This window comes from Podarcis tiliguerta, assembly GCF_965153285.1.
Source record: "Podarcis tiliguerta genome assembly, chromosome: 2".
Classification (NCBI taxonomy): Eukaryota; Metazoa; Chordata; class Lepidosauria; order Squamata; family Lacertidae; genus Podarcis; species Podarcis tiliguerta.
Window position 1 is genome coordinate 18,807,806 of NC_139535.1, and position 21,945 is coordinate 18,829,750.

Here is a 21,945-nt window from a genome sequence, read left to right on the forward strand (position 1 = left end):
TGCCTTCCCTTACTTTAATTATAGTCAGGGTTATTGTTCGGACCACTTCCCCATGCCCTTAGTCTCGTAATATCAGATACCCCAGTATCCGACTGCTAATATTTCTCCCGGTTATACCTGGTTAACATACAAGCTGTGGTTAATGATGGATTACCGTTTCCCTCTCTTCCGGTAAGCATAGATCTTTTTACATAGTTGAATTTTCTCCTCTCCTAGCTAGTGACTTTCCACTTTGTAGTCCAGCAGGGCCCAGAAGGAGTGGCTGCCATTTTTTGATATCATCACTGTCACCCGGGGGCCACACGAGGTGTTGCACGTTCCCTCCCAGAAACCGTCTTCGCTAAGAGTCAGTCGGCGAGAATTTTCGCATTCGACAGACACCTCATCTACGCCAGGCAGTTTGAGCTTAAATGTCACATCGCGGTTGGCCGGCAAGACCCCGGCAACTGGTGCCACCAGCTCAAAGGCATCCTCCCAGTTGGTATAACTCTGTGGGAAAACCGGCCACAACACACTCTTGTTTGGGCAGCAGAGGAGGTAGCTGAGGGCGCAGTGGCTGTTCCCCGGATCGGATGCTTTCTTTGCCCAGATGTGAAGAGCAAAGGTCCCTGCATGAGGGAGCTGTATCTTCAACTCAACATGGGCATCTTGGCGAGTGGTCCAGATGTGACGTCTCCGCAGGTCCTCCGACGTGCTGCTGGCCTCAGAGTCCAGGGTGGCAAAGAGATCCAGGTCTCTACTTCGCGTGAAGGTGACAACGCAGCGTCCGTCATCAGTGTGGACAATCGGACTGGCGGGTGAGGCTCCCAGGATCCCCTTCTCCTCCGATTGCCAGCTGGGCCCCACAGGCTGGATGAGCGGTTTGGGCAAGCAAAAGTTTTTGTCCACAGATGGGCACACCAGGGAGTATTCCACCACGTGGCTGTAGTTCTCCTCCTTGCTCCTGGAAGGTTTGGCGAAGATGTCTAAGCTATGAGTTCCCACCTCCTGAGGATACACTTCCAGGGTCATCCCATTCCTCTGCAGGGTCATGAAGCAGTGTTCATTTGCCCCGTTGAGCTTGCAGAGGAAGAGGGTTGGAGAGCGACTCTCAATGAAAACAGTCGCCTTGCCGTTTTCTGTGAAAGAAAAGCAAAGGTTTTTTGATGTTGACATGTTTTTGTATGCAACAGGAATTCAGTAAAAAAAAATTGTAAGGGGCAAAAAATAATGGCTTTTCTGTACTTGTTAATATTTTTATTTTAAATCCCCACGAATGGATTTCCCCCTATGGATTTTCTGCCACCTTGCCGTGAGAAATAGGGTTACACCCATATATAAGATTGAAATTAAAGGTAATTTATTGGCCGAGGGACAGCTTCCGTGTCATGTAGCCAGCATGACTAAGCCGCTTCTGGTAAACCAGAGCAGCATACGGAAACGCCATTTACCTTCCCGCCAGAGCCGTACCTATTTATCTACTTGCACTTTGACGTGCTTTTGAACTGCTAGGTTGGCAGGAGCAGGGACTGAGCAACGGGAGCTCACCCCGTCACGGGGATTCGAACCGCCGACCTTCTGATCGGCAAGTCCTAGGCTCTGTGGTTTAACCCACAGTGCCACCCTTGTCCCATGCATTGAAATTAATGATGGTTAATAGATTGGTAGATGGGAAACAGGCAGTCTGTTCTTTCCTCACTGACTCGTCCTTGAACAACCACCTGTAGGTTGTTTCTCCCCTCAGGCTTTACTTCGTCTTGATTGTTAGTTTTAATTAACCTCACAACTCCATGAAGGCCACAGAATGGCCTTGTTTGCCAGGAGTAATAATCAGTGATAATCAAAATAGAGCAAGGACAATCCAGCTGCCTCAAAATCATCTGTACCTAACAATTCCGAGAAAGATAACAGATTTCCTGAGCCTCCTTCACACCTTGGAAGACCCATTAAGTTCTGGTTCTGCTCGATTAGGGGTGAGGAACCTGTGTGGCCCTCTTGCTGTTGTGGGACTCCCAACTAGCACGACCAATTGTCAGGGATGATGGGGGTTGCAGTCTAGCAACCTCAGGTTCCCATCCCTGCTTTACAGCGCAGTAGCATCTTAAAGGGACATGAGACTCATTGTCAGTGTAAGTGTGACAGGCAAAAGCAACAAGACAGATGCTTCTGATTAGCTTTACCTGTTTCGATGACTGACGTTGCCGTGGATGTGCCTGTCAGTCCTACTGAATAAAAGGCAGACTTGTACCACACGTTACGTTCAAACTGCTGCAGCGATAATGTCTGTTTCAGAAGCTGCCAGCTGTGGTCTTCTGGGAAGTGATCGTTAATAAACAGAGCTGGATGGGTAAGGAAGTAAAACTCATTGTACCTGCAAAAGGAGAAGGCAGAATTGTGCAGTCTTTCATGAAATCTCAGCACCAGGGTCAAACAGAGAAAGCTATCTAGAAATGAGCGTGGAATCCTTCTAGGCCTTGTTCAGATGTCAAGTGAAACCATAGCTTAGCATGTTGGGAATGAAACTGTAATGTTTCTAGGGGTTGCTCGTGCGTAAGCTTGTCCCAACTTCTGGCTGGGTTGCCTGAGTGAACCTTTCCTGTCCGGGCAGCCACTTGCCCGTGACCGTCTCAATCGCTGGCAGAATCCGTCAGTGGGCGTTTCTTAAACTTCTTCCAGCAAAGAAGTTTTTTGACGCCCAGTCTCCGCCTACTCTCCCTGCGCGGAAGCCTTCTGCGCAAGGAGGGCGTGGGCAGCGGAGGACCCCTTCTCTCCCCGCTGGTCCCCGGCAAGGAGTCATGGGATCGCCTTGCCGATTCCCCCATCTCCCCCCCTTCTCCACTGGAGCTACGCTGATTCTCTCCCCCAGAAGATGGGCTGCCACTCCCAGGACGCTCTCTGGGATCCCTTCGGAGCTTGCTCTCTCCCTCAGACACTGATGGCAGTTCCCTGACAGAAACATAGCAAGCCTCCCTCCCCCACAGCCACACATGTGAACAGTTTGAAAACCAGATCCTTGATTAGATTAACCACAGCCTGTTTTCTCACCCACATCTGCGCTTAATGACAACAATTTGACAAGCGCATCCATAGTTAACACTAGCCACAGTTTAGGAACTGGGTGACCCACTCATCCAGCCTTCCCCAGTCTGATTCCCTCCAGGTTTGGCCGAACTCTATGACCCATCAACCACTGCCAATGTGGCCCAATGTCAGGGACCGTGCTGAGGAGGGCTGCGCTGAGAGGAATGGAGGCAGCCTCCCCCGCCCCCTGCTCCTGCTCAGGATCCTGAATCTTCCCAGGAGCAGTGGAGCAGTATAGATTTGGAACAGTGGTTTGCAGAGGGACATAGTTCAGAAGACCGAAGTTGGGAAGAACTGGATGGTGAACAGCTAGGAGGAGAAGAACTGGGAGAGAGAGAGTGAACAGGCTCCATTTCGCTGGAAAGCATCCATCCACTCAGCCCAAGGTCAAGGAGAGCAGATAAGGTGGCAGCACAGAAAGCAGAGTGGTTGTGAGATCTGGTTGCAAGATGCAGAAGTGGGTGACTAGGGAGGAAGTGGGTTGAAACCTTAACTGGGAGCACCTTCGTTCCTAGAAATGGATTCTTTGTTCTCTGGCTACAATCATTAAAAATCTGGTAAGAGACCCCTTTCGCTTTGTTTTGCTTATCTGCTGCCAAAGGGTGGGAGGGTGCGAGGAAGCTGAGTCCCTGAAGCCTGAGACCCAATAGTTAGTGATGATGGGAGTGGTAGTCTAAAACTGTTGGAGGGCACCTGGTAGAGAAAGGCTGCTGTGTTGCAATGACCCAAACTCCAGGATCCCCAAATCCTACACATGTAGGATAAGCATAATACTCTAGAACAGCGTTCCTTAACCTGTCGGTCCCCAGATGTTGTTGAACTACAACTCCCATCACCCCTAGCTAGCAAGGCCAGAGCTCATGGATGATGGGAGTTGTAGTCCAACAACATCTGGGGACCCACAGGTTGAGAAACGCTGCTCTAGAACCTATTACGGTAATTGTCCCACCACTACCACAACACTCCATGCTGATGCCCTGTGGCTATCAAATCACCCATTCTGACTTTTGGTCCAAGCGAACCAAACAAAAATCTGAAAACAAAGGAAGTTCACTATACCCTCGTTGTATCCCACACTCTGACTGGGCTTTCTGTCGCCTAACAACATACCTGAAAGTGAACTTGCTACAAGAGTCATCCACACAGCCGCTGCCCCACGTGTTGTCTAAAAGATGCCACCTTCCCTCAAGATAAACAGCGTTCCAGACATGATTAGTTCTCCCCTCAAATACTTTTCCTGGTTTGTATTGGAACCCTTTGGCAAAGCCGGACAACTGCTTGCATTGTATCCCTGCAAGACTGAGGGGGAAAGAAAAGGGATTCAAGAACACCGTTGTGAACAAGGCACTGTGGTTGCAATCAATGCTTTTTTTTGGATTAGAATGGGCATCCTTCATTTTGCTCTGTTTTCAGGGAGAAGCCAAAACACACCCGGCATTTTAGACTTTTTCCTATATTGTCCAATCTTGCCCCTTAAGGATGTGCAATTTGGGATTTTGATGGAGGAAACAGAAGTATGCTAAATGCCACCTGTGGACTACTACTTTATTTTGAAGAAATGCCAAGCTGCCTCATTTAACTGCATATTACAGGTTTGGGGAATCTTTGGTCCTCCAGATGTTGCTGAACTACAACTCCCATCATTCCTGGTGGTTGGCCAAGGTTGCTAAGGCTGATGGGAGATGTAGCTGAACAACATCTGGAAGGCCCAAGATCCCCCAGTCCTGCATGACAGTTTTGCATGTTGCACTGGTACAAAAATTGTTGTTAGGAGCCAATTGTTTTTGGGGGACAGGAGGCGGGCAGGTGTGGAGGACTCCCTGGTCCTGAATGGGGTAACTGTGCCCCTGAAGGACCAGATGTGCAGCCTGGGAGTCATTCTGGACTCACAGCTGTCCATGGAGGCACAGGTCAATTCTATGTCCAGGGCAGCTGTTTATCAGCTCCATCTGGTACGGAGGTTGAGACTCTACCTGCCCGCAGACTGTCTTGCCAGCGTGGTGCATGCTCTAGTTATCTCCCGCTTGGACTACTGCAATGCGCTCTACGTAGGGGCTACCTTTGAATGTGACCCGGAAACTACAAATAATCCAGAATGCGGGAGCTAGACTGGTGACTGGGAGCGGCCGCCAAGACCACATAACACCGGTTTTGAAAGTCCTACACTGGCTCCCAGTACGTTTCCAAGCACAATTCAAAGTGTTGGTGCTGACCTTTAAAGCCCTAAACGGCCTCGGTCCAGTATACCTGAAGGAGCGTGTCCACCCCCATCGTTCTACCTGGACACTGAGGTCCAGTGTCGAGGGCCTTCTGGCGGTTCCCTCACTGCAAGAAGCCAAGTTACAGGGAACCACGCAGATGGCCTTCTTGGTAGTGGCACCCGCCCTGTGGAACACCCTCCCATCAGATGTCAAAGAGAACAACTACCAGACTTTTAGAAGACATCTGAAGGCAGCCCTGTTCAGGGAAGCTTTTAATGTTTAATAGACTATTGTATTTTAATATTGTGTTGGAAGCTGCCCAGAGTGGCTGGGGAAACCCAGCCAGATGGGCGGGGTATAAATATTGATGGGTGGGGTATTATTATTATTATTATTATTATTATTATTATTATTATTATTATATCGGACAGCCTGAGAATCTTAGCTTGCAAGCTGAAGAGAGAGAGAGACTGGGATCTAGTGCAAGCTTTCAAGGCAGCACAGAAGGGCTTTAAAAGGTACAAGAAGTGTTTGTTGAAGGAAGCATGGTGGGGAAGGGCCAAGCAGGATTTCCAGTGACTGTAGCAGGGCCCAGGTTTGTCTCCATAATGATGTGTTGAAAGCCGCCTGTATAGAGCAGGTGTGGGGGACATGTGGCTCTCCAGCTCTCTGGGGCCCAATAGGAATTACCTGCACATTTCTTCAAAGAGGCCAGCATATCCCCCACAAGCGCTTTTTCCCGACTGAAGAGCATCAGTTGCCTCAGAAGGCACCTTGTTATGGTATCCTTCCACATCGTATTCTGGAGGAATAAAGACATTTATGGACAGTCACCTCAAAGTCTGCAATGCACAACCAATAAAGGACTGCAGCAACCTCACCTACACCAGAAACTTTAAGCAGAAGATACGAGTAACTAATCAGTTCAATTAGGGGTATCTGCGGGTGGTGCTGTGGGTTAAACCACAGAGCCTAGGGCTTGCCAATCAGAAGGTCGGCGGTTCGAATCCCCGCGACAGGGTGAGCTCCCATTGCTCGGTCCCTGCTCCTGCCAACCTAGCAGTTCAAAAGCACATCAAAGTGCAAGTAGATAAATAGGTACCACTCCGGCGGGAAGATATATGGTGTTTCCGTGTGCTGCTCTGGTTCGCCAGAAGCGGCTTAGTCATGCTGGCCACATGACCCGGAAGCTGTACGCCGACTCCCTTGGCTAATAAAACGAGATGAGTGCCGCAACCCCAGAGTTGGTCACGACTGGTCCTAATGGTCAGGGGTCCCTTTACCTTTACTATTTCGTTCACAAAACAACAGTTAATCACCTTCAAAGGCTCTGCTTTAATCCAATGCTATATAAAGGAGCTTTCCTATAACACCACTAGAAGAGTTGTTCTGTTGTCTGGAGGGATCGCTTCCGGCTTCGCACACAGAAATGTCACACCCCCACCTACCTATATGATGGCACGTCCACATCCAAATGGCTCGTACTTTCTCCAGGTCACTGTGGGCTTTTTGAAGCAAGACATTCACCAGTTTTTTCACGTTGTTCTTGACATTCACCTGTTTCAGGAAAGGTAAATACTGTAGAAGATAACATGGAGGAGCAGTACCCAGTTCCTTTCTGCTGTCCAAAGAAAACGTAGGGTGCCTGAAATCCTACATGCACTAAAAAGAGTCTTACTGAACTCAATGGAGCTTAAGGTAAAGGTAAAGGTATGGGCAGGGGTACCTTTACCTTTACCTGAAGGTACCCCTGCCCGTACAGGCCAGTCTTGACAGACTCTAGGGTTGTGCGCCCATCTCACTCAAGAGGCCGGGGGCCAGCGCTGTCCAGAGACACTTCCGGGTCACGTGGCCAGCGTGACATTGCTGCTCTGGCAAGCCAGAGCCGCACACGGAAACGCCGTTTACCTTCCCGCTAGTAAGCGGTCCCTATTTATCTACTTGCACCTAGGGGTGCTTTCGAACTGCTAGGTGGGCAGGCGCTGGGACCGAACAACGGGAGCGCACCCCGCCGCAGGGATTCGAACCGCCGACCTTTCGATCAGCAAGCCCTAGGCACTGAGGCTTTTACCCACAGCGCCACCCGCGTCCCTCAATGGAGCTTACTTCTGGGTAAAACTGCTCAGGAATACACAGTTAGCTGAGTAAGTGTATACATCCTAGTTGATCAATCTATCAAATTTTATCCCCAAGTAAAATTGTTCTGAAGGATGAAGCATGCTTAATCTTTCTTTTCTCTTTACACAGGCATGCTATTTCCACAATCTTCAGCTGTTAGCCAAATCCCCTTTGTTTCAGGCTTGGGGTGGATTTTGAAGCATAATGTTTCCCACTGTGAACTTCCATGTGGACAGAAGAAGTTGCCTCCTATAAGGAGAGGACACTTGAAGGTACTGTCATAGAACCATAGAATTGTAGAGTTGGAATGGACCCTTAGGGTCCAATTCCAAATCCACATTAAAAAACAAAACTCTCAGCATCCTAAAATATTCTTTACAGGACTATTATTCCGTGTGGGTTATATTGCCGTAAGAGACAGTATACCTTTGATGCATGGTCATCCAGTTCCTTAAACTGCGTCAAGTCCATTGGTATTGACTTCAGGCTGGATTTATCCCATGGGTAATCTAGGAACAAGCATGGAAAAGTCATTCTAGAACCAGCGCAAGTCCAGCAGAAAAAGGCAAGGAGAGAAATGGAGGAGGACCTACAATGGGACTGAAATGGCCGAACTGCAGCAAATTAAAAAGGCCACAGATATCGGGCATTTTCTACTCCCCAAGTAAAACCCAGAGTGGAGGTACTGAACCTACACATTTACCAATGTTTCTCTACTTACATGGCCATGGAGAAAGAGAACCAGTGAGACAGCGCTGGAGCAGGTTTTGATCTGCCGTCACACAAGACAATTTTAGACTATTCTATTTCTTGGACCGTAGTTGACAAATATTGTGAAGGGAATAGCAAGCTTTGCACTGTGGCGATCACACAGGGTCCCCGGATGTTTCACCGTCTATTGATCCCTGTGCCACCACTTTATTTCTCGCTGCCACCACCCAGGCCCTACCTGGTACAATACTGAGTCCAGTCAGGGTTAAATTGGAACATAAACTTCTGTTTATTTATTGCAGTTTAACAAGCGTGTGGTTTCATAAACGGTATCGGTCAATTACATTCATGGGGTGCCTATCCAGACCTATAACTTCCGCTACCTGCTCTCACTCACTAAACCACCTCTCAGATATTTACTTGTCTTCCCAGCCCCTAACTGTTCCTGACTCAGCTTATTTCTCTACCCTAACTCAACCTACCCACAGACTCTATCCCAATTCACTCCCACTCCAACCAACCACCCAACTCCCAATGAACTCCCTTTTCTCCCTCCCAGAGCTGGTTTTATAGTCCCTCTGACTCCACCCCCCTGGGTTCTGATTGGGTAACTTGTTTAACTATTTCACCTCCAGCACTCTCATATGTTAACGTCACATGCACCTCCCACTGGAACAGTTGGTACCTCCTTAGGGAAGTCCTCTTTACACTGAAGCCTCCGGTTTTGCACATGGGCTGGTTCAGATGATGGACAAAGTGTACCGGCTGACCCACCCACATGCCACATAAATAATAATAATAATAATAATAATAATAATAATAATAATAATAATTTATACCCCACCCATCTCATTCCATTTACAGAAGCTAAACACAGGTGATGGGACACCACACCTGAGGAGAGCAGGCTGTGGGATATTACATCACTGTAGCAGTCAAGTACGACATTCCCTGTTTGCCCAGAGTGGACACACAGGGGGATGATACTCCAGGCAGAAGAACTTCCTGTCATACTTGTCTGGGGCATCCTCCCCCTGCATGTGACCAAGGTAGATGGGCTTGACCCTGACGACCCTTTAAAGGGGCTAGTCATGCAGCCACCTTCTGTTGACTCTCTTGTTGCCCTCTTTTTGCCATTTCTTCTCTTGATGCTGATCTCTTGGTGCTTTTGCTGTCTGCCGGCTCTCAGCCAGCCGCACATGGGCTCAGTCCCCATATGGGATGGACTCACACTCTCTTCTGTAACTACAAGCTAAAGCCTGCCTTCAGGATCATACTGTGAACTGAATGTAAATAAACTTCTTATCATTACTTTTAAAGAAGTCAGTTGTGTCCTTATTGTTTTAAGAGGGAATAAAGGGCAATTCACCAGGAACAACCCGATCTGGACAAGCCAGACTGGATTGCTTAACTCAAGAGATTCGAACAAATCTACCAACTAGCTTCCTGCAATATACAGGGGAATATACTCTGCGACCAGCTCACTAGTGTGAGGAAGGATAATATTTACCATACTTTTCCTTGTATAAGACTATGTTTTTTTCTTTAAAAATCATGCTAAAAATTGGGGGCCATCTTACACTTGGGTAGTGCATAGGGTGGGTGTTTGATTGGTTGCTGCTACAGCTGTCAGCAGCTATTGTGCATGTTATTGGTTGCTGCATCAATGGGTGGTGTTGATTGGCCGACGCTCTGTCAGTTAGGCGGGCAATTGGCAGCTTCTGCTGGCGATGGGACAGATGGGAGGCGGATTTTGCAATGCGTGCGGGTGAGCAATTTTTGGCACCCCCCCCCCAATAAAAGCTCAACAACTCTGTGCCATCTCCCCCCATTTTCTTAAATTAGAGTCCCCCAAAATAGGGGGCGTCTAAAACATGGGGACGCGGGTGGCGCTGTGGGTTAAACCACAGAGCCTAGGACTTGCCGATCAGAAGGTCGGCGTTTCGAATCCCCACAATGGGGTGAGCTCCCATTGCTCAGCCCTGCTCCTGCTCACCTAGCAGTGTGAAAGCACGTCAAAGTGCAAGTAGATAAATAGGTACCGCTCTGGCAGGAAGGTAGACAGTATTTCTGTGCGCTGCTCTGGTTCAACAGAAGCGGCTCAGTCACGTTGGCCACATGACCCGGAAGCTGTACGCCGGCTCCCTCGGCCAATAAAGCGAGATGAGCACCGCAACCCCAGAATCGGTCACGACTGGACCTAATGATCAGGCATCCCTTTACCTTTAATACATGGGGGCTTCTTATAGACAGAAAAGTACGGTAATCAATATATCCTCTCATGCTATCGACAACATTCCCACACAGGCCAATGCAGAAGGTGCAAAGCAGGCTGCGTAGCATGCAGAGATCTGCCCTCTGACCCGTCACTGCCTGCCCCCCCTTCTCCTGATGAGCATCCGGTGCCAGACATGCCCCCCTCCCACTCTGCCTAAATATAGGGCCAGTCCTGGAGGCAAGGGTGCAGTGTAGCTAATATTTACCATGCAAGCCTTGTTCCCAGAGTATCTCACAACATGTGTATGGTGGGTGCGCACATGGGTACATGCTTTCTCTACTATGATACACAGGAGGCGTGGGGATGTTTGGCACTCCAGATGTTGCTGAACTACAACTCCCATCATCCTTTGCCACCGGGCATACTCGCAGGGCCGGATGGGAGTTGTCATCCAACAACATCTGGAGGGCCAAAGGTTCCCTATGGTTGATATACAGGCCTGTAGTCATATATAACAAATAATTTGCATTTACCATACAGATCTTGTCTCTGAGACAGCGTTGATCCTTGTTCTCCGTCATCCTGATAACCTATGAAATTGGTATTGTTGGGGTGAGACAATAGAGTCATACCTCATGTTACGTTTGCTTCATGTTACGTTCTTTCAGGTTACGTCCCGCGGCAACCCAGAAGTATCAGAAAGGGTTATGTCCGGCTTTCGCCGCTCACGCATGCGCAGAAGCGCTAAACCATGCTTTGCGCATGCGCACAAGCGCCAAACTGCACTGCGCACCTGCGCAGATACGTCACCTCAGGTTGCGCTCTTTTCATGTTGCGAACAGGCCTCCGGAACGGATCCTGTTCGCAAGCAGAGGTACCGCTGTATCGTTATGAGTTGGGGGGAGCTAGATCCCCCAAAATGTGCTATGCTTTATTAAAAGCTAGAATTAATCAAGCTTTGATTAAACTTGGAACCCACCTGGATTTAGTTAGGCTAGTAAGCCAAGCCACTTCTGTGTAGAGATTGCTGGATGAGCCATTAGCAGGGGACAAAGGCCAGCGATGGCCCAACTAGGAAACCATTATAGGGCAAGAGTGCCAGGCCAAGGGGACTGAGTGTTAGTGGGCAGAGGCAAAGGCAAGGTTTAGGGTTACAGCTTTGAATGACGTAGGCTGGAAGGAGGTTCACAGAGAGAAGAAGAAGGAGGGGCAGAAGTCCAAGTGAGCTGAGGACGACAGGCTGAAACAAAGAGAGGCAGAGGATGGGTTTTTGCTGTCCTTTAATCCAATCTTGATAGGATGCAAATGCTCCATAATCCCTCCATCTAGGTGCAAGTTGTATATAGGTGCAAATAAACCATATATCATAAAGACACCATTTATCATAAAGTTCCCAAAGGGAACACAGACTGCAACCCCTAAAATATTGCACCACTCATGGAGATTGGAGTGGCAGGTGTCAATATGTACATTAAAAACATATATTGCAACTCCCATCATCTCTGGCCATGGGCCATGCTTGCTGGGGCTGCTGGAAACTCAACAACTAAACTGAAAGCACTGCTTTCTCTCATCCTGGTGCTGGTCTTTAGATAGCTGGTTTTCTTTTTTTAAAAAATATTTTTTTATTAAGATTTACTTGGTTTACAAAAGTACGTGCGTTGCCGCTTTTTTCAGGTTGTAAATTCTTTTCTACAAATCAGTTACATTTGATATGTCAAATTGATATGTCAACCATATGTCAGGAGTGCTCTGATGGTGTTTCCTGCTTGGCAGAGGGTTGGACTCGATGGCCCTTGTGGTCTCTTCCAACTCTATGATTCTATGATTCTATGATATGAGACATTAGTGTTGTATTCAGTATAAGGTCGGGGAAGAAGTGGAGGCAGCGGAGGGGTGGTGTGATGAAGATTGTCAGTCTTTTATGGCTACTATAATAATAATAATAATAATAATTAATTTATTTCTACCCCACCCATCTGGCTGGGTTTCCCCAGCCACTCTGGGCAGCTCTCAACAGAATATTAAAACACGGTAAAACATCGAACATTAAAAACTTCCCTAAACTTTAGATATAAAAAGAGAAATTGGGGCAGTTGGGGGGGAAGCAACGGACTGAGCATCATCATGTCATAGACTGATCCTCCATCCCTGTACAGTGGTACTGAAGGAGCATATTACAATATACCGTATTTTTCACCCCATAGGACGCACTGCCCCGTAGGACGCACCTAGTTTTTTTGGGGGGGGAAATAAAGGGGGGAAATTTATTTTTCCCCCCCAGGCGCAGGGGCTGGCGCGGGGGAAGCCTGAGCTTCCCCCGACCCCAGCCCCCAGAACAGGCTGCCGCTCCAAGCCTCGCACGCCCGGCGGGACCTCCCGCTGGGCGCGCAAGGCTTGCGGACATCTGCCCGAAGCAGGGGGCGGGTTCCGCAGCTCACCCCCTGCTTCGGGCTGCAGGCTGCCGCCCCAAGCCTTGCGCGTCTGGCGGGACCTCCCGCCGGGCACGCGATGCTTGCGGATAGCTTCCTGAAGCCTGGAGAGCGAGAGGGGTCAGTGCGCACCGACGCCTCTCGCTCTCCAGGCTTCAGCGAAAACCTGCATTCGCCCCATAAGACGCACACACATTTCCCCTTCATTTTTGGAGGGGGAAAAGTGTGTCCTATAGGGCGAAAAATACGGTAATTGTTCTATTATTGAAGGACATGCTTAAATGTTACATTGCAAATGGGCCCCTCGTTAGAATGTCTAGCCTGGGCAGATAGAGATAAAGAACAAGGATTTATTGTCGCACCAGGATGAAGGAGGTTGCAGGAAGGAGGGAGAGAAGACCAAGACCTTATATGGTAATATAGGAACTTATTATAAGTTTCAATTTCCCAGACATCAGGTGACTTACAAGAAATCAGGTGACTTACAAGAGATCAGGTGGTATTCTATTTTGCAAATCTATATAAAGGGGCGCACCCTGACTACTGTGTACAGGTTGCGTACTGATCGCCCTGTGCCTTTGTTCTGCATATGCACTTCAAATAAAAATCCTGTTAATAACCTGCAGAAGCGTTTTGCCGCTTTGTGTGAATCTGTGCTTCAGGGACCCAAATAGCAGATACGTGTGGTCCTTCAGTACCTCGGGTTACAGACGCTTCAGGTTACAGACTCCGCTAACCCAGAAATAGTACCTCGGGTTAAGAACTTTGCTTCAGGATGAGAACAGAAATTGCGCGGCGGCGGCAGTGGGAGTCCCCATTAGCTAAAGTGGTACCTCAGGTTAAGAATGGTTTCAGGTTAAGAACGGACCTCCGGAACGAATTAAATTACCACTGTACTGAATTCTGTCTTTAGGGCTGTAGCTCAGTGGCAGAGCATCTGTTTTGAAAGCAGAAGGTTCAATCCCCAATATCTCTGGGTTGGACTGAGAATGCCTCCCACCTGAAACCCTGGACAGCTGTTGCCAGACAGTGTCAACAGCACTGAGTTAGATGAATCAATGACCTGATCCAGTACAGTGGTACCTCGGGTTACAGACGCTTCAGGTTACAGACTCCGCTAACCCAGAAATAGTGCTTCAGGTTAAGAACTTTACCGCAGGACGAGAACAGAAATTGCACGGCTGTGGCAGCGGGACGCCCCATTAGCTAAAGTGGTACCTCAGGTTAAGAACTGTTTCAGGTTAAGAACGGACCTCCAGAACAAATTAAATTCTTAACCCGAGGTACCACTGTATAAGGCAGCCTCCTATGCTGTTCTCGTTTGCCCACAACTCTTGAGTCCAAATTTGCGCCTTGGGCTCATCTACAACCGCTGTGCCTATCCCGAATGTATGGCCGTACGGAGGAGGCCTTACTGTCAGGAGTGTGTGCAGGAGCTGGACTCTGTGACCAGTAGGGCTTCGCAGGACTGGGGCCTTCCTAAGTTTGTTCTGGAGAGGCAAGGTGTGGCCACACAGGTGAGGCCTCTTGGTAACTCACTGCACCTGGTGGCAAGAACCGGGAAGGGATAAAAGGTCAGCATTTCCCTTTGGTTCTTTGCCACAGCAACACGTTTCTTGCCTTGCTGTGTGTGGCTTCTTGCTTCTTGATCCTCGGACCCTTGACTTCATCGCTCCTTGCTTCCTGACCCTCGGGCCCCTGACTTCTGGACTCTCATTTCTGCTCCCACCCTGCCACCTAGCCCCTGTTCCCGACGTCCTCAGCCGGTACTTCTATCGCCTGTAGACCGGACTGTGACACTTACCTTCATTGTCCTGCCTCGTCCGGTGGGGAAATATCTGGAGTCCTGCGGCGCCAGGAACATACACACAGAGAGAACGAGTTACTGAAGAATCCATAGGAACACAACGTCATAGGACCAGGGGGCGGGGGTAGCCTGGATGTCATATTCGGGTCATCTCCATGACTGTGGTTTTATATCTTTAAGGTGACGTTCTAAAGAAAGGGAGGCGGCTAGCAAGTCTCTTGGTCAAGCTCATGGCTGTGAAGCATTTCTGAGCATGTCTAAAAAGCACAGGTGACTACTTGCTGCAGATGCTCAGGGGACCAGCCTTCCCTCCCCCTCCCCTGGCTGGAGGTGATGTCATCAGTGAGTGTAAGAGAACAATAGACTTGGGCCAGGCTCATCTGGAGCGGGCAAAACACAGAGGCTGGACTTCCCCTCTGGGACAGATCCAGGTCATGTTCCTGTCACCACAGTTCAAGAAAGACACTGACAAACTGGAACGTGTCCAGAGGACGGCAACCAAAATGGTCAAAGGCCTGGAAACGATGCCTTATGAGGAACGGCTAAGGGAGCTGGGCATGTTTAGCCTGGAGAAGAGGAGGTTAAGGGGTGATATGATAGCCATGTTCAAATATATAAAAGGATGTCACATAGAGGAGGAAGAAAGGTTGTTTTCTGCTGCTGCAGAGAAGCGGACACGGAGCAATGGATCCAAACTACAAGAAAGAAGATTCCACCTAAACATTAGGAAGAACTTCCTGACAGTAAGAGCTGTTTGACAGTGGAATTTGCTGCCAAGGAGTGTGGTGGAGTCTCCTTCTTTTGAGGTCTTTAAGCAGAGGCTTGACAACCATATGTCAGGAGTGCTCTGATGGTGTTTCCTGCTAGGCAGGGGTTTGGACTCGATGGCCCTTGTGGTCTCTTCCAGCTCTATGATTCTATGATTCCTTCTGGGGTAGTCCATCCACCTTTGGTCCCCACCCTACACTCAGCTCTCACCTGTGGCCCCCAACATCTGCTTAAAAACCTGCAAGGAAGGAGAGCCCACCACCTTCTGAGTCTGTTCCACTGTTGAACAGCTCTTAGTGACAGAAGTTCTTCCTGATGTTTGGTTGAAATCTCCTTTATTGTAACTTGAGGCCATTGGTTTGTGTCCTACCCTCCAGAGCAGGAGAGAATGCTTGCTTCTTCCTCCATGTGACATCCCTTTAGATTTTTGTCAGTCTCCTCTTTTCCAGGCTAAACATAAAGGTAAAGGTAAAGGGACCCCTGACCATTAGGTCCAGTCATGACCGACTCTGAGGTTACGGCGCTCATCTTGCTTTATTGGCCAAGGGAGCCAGCGTACAGCTTCCGGGTCATGTGGCCAGCATGACTAAGCCACTTCTGGTGAACCAGAGCAGCACACGGAAACGCCGTTTACCTTCCCATCGGAGCAGTACCTATTTATCTACTTGCACTTTGACATGCTTTTGAACTGCTAGGTTGGCAGGAGCAGGGACTGAGAAACGGGCGCCCACCCCGTCGCGGGGATTCGAACAGCCAACCTTCTGATCAGCAAGTCCTAGGCTCTGTGGTTTAACCTACAACACCACCCGTGTCCCTAGGCTAAACATACCCAGCTCCAATAAGGCTTGGTTTCCCAGACCCTTGATCACCTTGGTCACCCTTCTCTGCACACGTTCCAGAGTGTCAATATCCTTCTTAAATTGTGGCACCCAGAACTGGACTGAGAACTCCACGTGGGACTATTACTTCCATTGATCTAGGCACTATACTTCTTTTGAACAGCATTAGGGTTTTTGTGGGGGGTTTTGTCACTGCATCACACTGTTGACTCATGTTAAGCTTGTGGTCTGCTAAGACCCCTAGATCCTTTTCACATGGCAATCCAAGTTTCCCCCATCTTATATTCGTGCATCTGACTCTTCCTGCCTAAGTGTAGACCCTTACATTTGTCCCTACTAAAATTCACCTTGTTATTTTGGGCCCAGGTCTCCAATCTGTTAAGGTCATCTTGAATCCTCATTCTGTCTTCTGCGGCATTGACTACCCATCCCAGATTGGTGTCATCTGCAGATCTGATAAGCAGCCCATCAATAAAAGCTGCCGTTAATAAATTTCCTGCTATTTCCTTCCCATCAAGTAAGGCTAGAACTTGTTAATGTGGCCAAACTTATTTATTATTTATTTAGAACATTTGAAGAAGAGTTTGGATTTTATATCCCGCTTTATCACTATCCGAAGGAGTCTCAAAGCGGCTAACATTCTCCTTTCCCTTCCTCCCCCACAACAAACACTCTGTGAGGTGAGTGAGGCTGAGAGACTTCAGAGAAATGTGACTAGCTCAAGGTCACCCAGCAGCTGCATGTGGAGGAGCGGGGAAGCGAACCCGGTTCACCGGATTACGAGTCCACCACTCTTAACCACTACACCACACTGCCACACATTTCTGTCTTATTTATGGTATTTATTTATTTATACCCTGGCCTTCTTCCCTGACTGGACTCAAGCTACTTGTACCCTGCTCTTCAATAATAATAAAAAGACTCCCAGAACAGATTAAAAGGTAAAGGTAAAGGTACCCCTGCCCGTACGGGCTGGTCATGTCCAACTCTAAAGTTGCGTGCTCATCTCGCCCAAGAGGCCGTGAGCCGGCGCCGTCCGAAGACACTTCCGGGTCACGTGGCCAGCGTGACGAAGCTGCAGCTGGCGAGCCAGCACCAGTGCAGCACACGGAAACGCCGTTTACCTTCCCGCTATAAAGCGGTACCTATTTATCTACTTGCACTTAAGGGTGCTTTCGATCAAAACAAGACAGTCACTACACACAGGCTTACAATCTTTTTTAAAAAATAAAAAAACCCCAAGGGAAAATGGACAGTGAGGGAATATAAAAATCAAAACTTTGGTGCCAATTTGTAAACAGCTGTTCCCATAATGACCATTGAAATGTAGGTGGGTTCCACGAGGCAAGACACAGTGATAACAGCAAGAAACTTTATTGAACTACATACTGGGAAACGGGCAAAGCAACCGCTTATATACATTCCTGAAAGCCTGGGCCACTCCCATTCCTGTGATTGGCAGTTTAAACTTCCAAGCTGCGAATCACAACTCAGAGTTCAAGGGCCAATGGCAGAGGCCCAAATCCTGAAATGTTCTGTGATTGGACATCATGTATCAAATGAGGAGCTCAGAATCCTTAGCTCAGGCAAACACAGACCACTGAATACATTACAACCATCTGCCCCAGTTCAGGGGCAGGAGGTTCCTTGAAACTTGAAACTTCCAGTGAAGCTGATGAAATGAGCCCTGCTTCCTATCTCCCCCACTGAGGCAGCCCCAAAACGACAGCTGAGAGAGGAGGCAGCCTTGTGAAGCTTCCCTGCCAAATCAGAGTCGATGGAGCGATCTGTGGTTCACAACTTTCCCACTGAGTCTGTCTCCAAGCTAGTGACTTTCCACTTTGTACTCCAACAGGGACCAGAAGGTATTACTGCCACCTTTTGCCATTCTCACTGTCACTGTGGAGCCACCTGAGGTGCTGCAGGTTCCCTCCCAGAAACTGTCTTCACTCAGCCTCAGTGGACGAGATTTTCCACATTCGACAGACACCTCGTCTGCACCAGGAAGCTTGAGTTTGAACGTTACATCACGGTTGGCCGGCAGGACGCCGGCGAGAGGTGCCACCAGCTCAAAGGCATCCTCCCAGTTCGTGTAGCTTTGTGGGAAAACCGGCCACGTCACCTTCTTATTTGGGCAGGAGATGAGGTAGCTGAGGGCGCAGTGACTGTTCCCCGGATCGGATGCTTTCTTTGCCCAGATGTGAAGAGCAAAGGCCCCTGCGTGAGGGAGATGCACCTTCAACTCAACCTTAGTGCCCCAGCGAGTGGTCCAGATGTGACGCCTCCGTACAGCCTCTGGCGTGCGGCTGGTATCCGAGTCCAGGGTGGCAAAGAAGTCCAGGTCACTCGTCTGAGTGAAAGTGACAACACAGCGGCCGTCGTCAGTGTGTATGATGGGGCTTTCGGGCAAAGCCTCCAGGATCCCCTTTTCCTCTGATGACCAGCTGGGCCCCACAGGATAGATGAGTGCTTTGGGCAAGCGGAAGCTCTTGTCCACAGATCGGCACACCAGGGAGTAGTTTAGAACGTGGCTGTAGTCCTCCTTGCTCTTGGAAGGTTTGGCGAAGATGTCTAAGCTATGAGTTCCCACCTCCTGAGGATACACTTCCACGGTCATCCCGTTCCTCTGCAGGGTCATGAAGCACTGCTCTTTTGCCCCGTTGAGGTTGCAAAGGAAGAAGGTCGGAGATCGACTCTCAATGGAAACAGTTGCCTTGCCATTTTCTGTGAAAGAAAAGTGAAAGGGTTGTTAATACTTGTTTAAAAGAGAAATGCTCACAAGGGCTGCAGGGGAGAGGAGGGGAAAGTTCTGTTGTGCAAGTGAGAGTTTGTTGTGCTGGTTTATGTTTATTTATTCTGTCATTCAGTAGGTCTTAGCAGAGTTTTATAATAATAATAATAATAATAATAATAATAATAATAATAATAATTTTTATTTATACCCCGCCCTCTCCAGCCAAGGCCAGGCTCAGGGCGGATAACAAGTAATAATAAAAACAAGTTGAATGAATACAACTTAAAAACAAGATTAAAATACAACAATAAATATTGAAACATTAAAATATTAAAATGCAGCCTCATCACAGGAGGAGAAAGAAAAAAGAAAGAGTGAGAGGGAATCAAATTGGCTCCAAGCCAAAGGCCAGGCGGAAAGAAATCAGATCTTACAGGCCCTGCGGAAAGAAATCAGATCCTGCAGGGCCCTGGTCTCATGAGGCAGAGCGTTCCACCAGGCCGGAGCCAGAGTTGAAAAGGCCCTGGCTCTGGTTGAAGCCAATCTAACTTCCTTAGGGCCCGGGACCACTAGGGTGTTGCTATTTATGGACCTTGAGGCTCTCCGTGGGGCATACCGGGAGAGGCGGTCCCGTAGGTATGAGGGTCCTAGGCTCTGCTGAAATATATATCAATATGTAATGTGCGGGGATTGTCCAGATAGACCTGGCACAATCCAGCTGCCTCACAATTGTTGCGCGAGGAACCTACGTGGCCCTCCAGCTGTTGTGAGACTCCAGCTCCCATCGGCCCCTGTTAGCATGACCAATCGTCAGGGATGATGGGAGTTGTAGTCCAGCGACCTCTGGAGGTTCTCCGATCCACAGGTTCCCTCACCTCTGCTTCATAATAATGCAGTAGCGACTCATGTCATGGGGCACTTCGCCTTTGAAAAAACATGAGACGGATTGTCAGCGTAACTGTCAAAAACAACAAGACGGATGCTTCTGATTGACTTTACCTGTTTCGATGACTGACGTTGCCGTGGATGTGCCTATCAGTCCCACTGAATAAAACGCAGACTTATACCACACATCGCGTTCAAACTGCTGCAGCGATAATGTCCGTTTCAGGAGCTGCCAGCTGTGGTCTTCTGGGAAGTGATCGTTAATAAACAGAGCCGGGTGGGTAAGGAAGTAAAACTCATCGTACCTGCAGAAGGAGAAGGCATTTCATAAAATTGCCTCAGTCATCACCAGAGTCAAACTGGGAAAGTTACCTAAAGCTTAGTGTGGAATAATATCGGCCCAGTTCGTGTGTATAGCCGGGATTTAGATCATGGGGGCAGAATTGAGCTATCTGCGATGCAACTGGTCAGCTAGTTACCGTATTTTTCGCTCTATAAGACGCACCAGACCACAAGACGCACCTAGTTTTGGGGGGAGGAAAACAAGGGAAAAAATATTCTGAATCTCAGAAGCCAGAACAGCAAGAGGGATCGTTGCGCAGTGAAAGCAGCAATCCCTCTTGCTGTTGTGGCTTCTGGGATAGCTGCACAGCCTGCATTCGCTCCATAAGACGCACACATATTTCCCCTTACTTTTTAGAAGGGAAACAGTGAGTCTTATAGAGCAAAAAATACGGATAAGTATTTTGATTTATTTACTTGATGGGGGGTGCAGCTGCTCCCCCCCCCCTTGGCTATGCCCACGGCGCAGTTCCGATGTCAGATTTAGCATGTCAAAAATGAGCCAAAGCCAGCCTCACATTCACACACTGCTGTGAAGAAACTAGACCCTGGTTCAGATTAATCAAAGTTTGTCTCACCCAAATCCATGCTTAATGTTAACAGCAGTTTGTTTGACAAGCCATGGCTTATCCAGTTAGTTTGTTTAAACCAGCTTTCATTAACATTGGGCACAGCTGAGGCTTTGCACACTGTGCTAAACAAGCCTTCCCCAATCTGATTCCCTCCAGATGTTGCTGAACTCTGTGTCCCATCAACCCCAGCTAGCATGAAGGATGATGGGAATTGTGGTCCAAAAGAGCTGGAGGGCACCAGGTTGACGAAGGCTGTTATGTTGCAACAACCTAGCTTCCATTATCCCCAGGATAAGCATAATACTCTAGAACAACTCAAGGAGATAAATGAATGGTTGGTGGAGTTTCCATAATTTCCCCCATCACCATCACCTATGGCTTGGTTCTCGTTGCAAATGGTCAGCCCTGTGGCCATCAAATCGCAAACAGACAAAATAAAAAGCCTTCTAAAAGCAGCAGAAGTGAACTATACCTTCACTGAGTCCCACACTGTCTTCAGGCTTTCTTTTGCCTGACAGCATACCTGAAAGCGAAGCTCTTCTTGTCCGCGTAGCCACTTCCCCACGTACTGTCCAAAAGGTGCCAACTTCCATCCAGATGGACAGCATTCCAAGCATGAGTACTCGCTCCCTTAAAGACTTTTCCTGGTTTGTACCCAGCCCCTTTGGAATACCCTGACAACTTCTTGCACTGTATCCCTGCAATACTGAGGAGAAAGAAAGGTACTCAGGAATGCCATTTCACTGCTCTTTTGGGCTGGAATTGTCATGCATCATTTTTGTTCTGTTTCCAGGGAGAAGCCAAACAACATTATTTCAAGCCCAATGCATTTCAGATTGCATTTCATGCATTGACATAGAAGCTGTCGTCGGAAGCAAAATCTGGCAGCCTGAGAATCTCAGCTTACATTCTGAAGACAGACAGACAGAGAAATTTAGCTTAAGCTTTTAAGGTAGCACAGAGGGGCAGTGATTGGTGAAGGATGCTGGTTAGGGAGGGTGTGAAGTGTAGGTGGTTCCCACGAGGCAAGACACAGTGATAACAGCAAGAACTTTTATTGAATTAACAGAACTGGACAACAGAAGCAAAGCAACTGCTTATGTACATTTCTGAAGGCCTTGGCCACTCCCACTCCCAACGTGATTGGCTGTCTAAACTTCCAAGCTGCAAATCATAAGTCAGAGTTTAAAGGCCAATGTAAAAAGGTAAAGGACCCCTGACAGTTAAGTCCTCTCGCGAACAACTCTGAGGTTGCGGC

At 48.5% G+C, this 21,945-nt stretch overlaps 2 protein-coding genes and 1 long non-coding RNA gene across 4 annotated transcripts in view; 1 reads left to right on the forward strand and 2 right to left on the reverse strand.

Annotated features, from left to right (window-relative positions):
* LOC310670389 (kyphoscoliosis peptidase-like) lies at nt 1-14,857 on the reverse strand. The gene is made up of 8 exons (XM_083425654.1): nt 14,545-14,857; nt 10,842-10,898; nt 7,806-7,888; nt 6,710-6,818; nt 5,952-6,063; nt 4,171-4,359; nt 2,160-2,350; nt 1-1,118 (listed from the first exon to the last, which is right to left on the reverse strand). The coding sequence occupies exons 1-8, from the start codon at nt 14,636-14,638 to the stop codon at nt 217-219; spliced, it is 1,737 nt and encodes a 578-aa protein (XP_083281780.1). The 5' UTR covers nt 14,639-14,857; the 3' UTR covers nt 1-216.
* LOC310671111 lies at nt 2,261-21,194 on the forward strand. The gene is made up of 3 exons (XR_014507794.1): nt 2,261-2,378; nt 20,094-20,253; nt 20,516-21,194. It is a non-coding gene; the product is annotated as an uncharacterized lncRNA (long non-coding RNA).
* LOC310670281 (kyphoscoliosis peptidase-like) overlaps nt 17,513-21,945 on the reverse strand; it is a 26,617-nt gene continuing 22,184 nt past the window's right edge. For both annotated transcript variants that reach the window (XM_083425369.1, XM_083425368.1), the window contains exons 13-15: nt 21,211-21,393; nt 19,888-20,078; nt 17,513-18,878 (exon numbers count right to left, since the gene is read on the reverse strand). In XM_083425369.1, the coding sequence (XP_083281495.1) occupies nt 17,980-18,878; nt 19,888-20,078; nt 21,211-21,393 (1,273 nt within the window). In that variant the 3' untranslated portion in view covers nt 17,513-17,979. The remainder of the gene's footprint in view (nt 18,879-19,887; nt 20,079-21,210; nt 21,394-21,945) is intronic.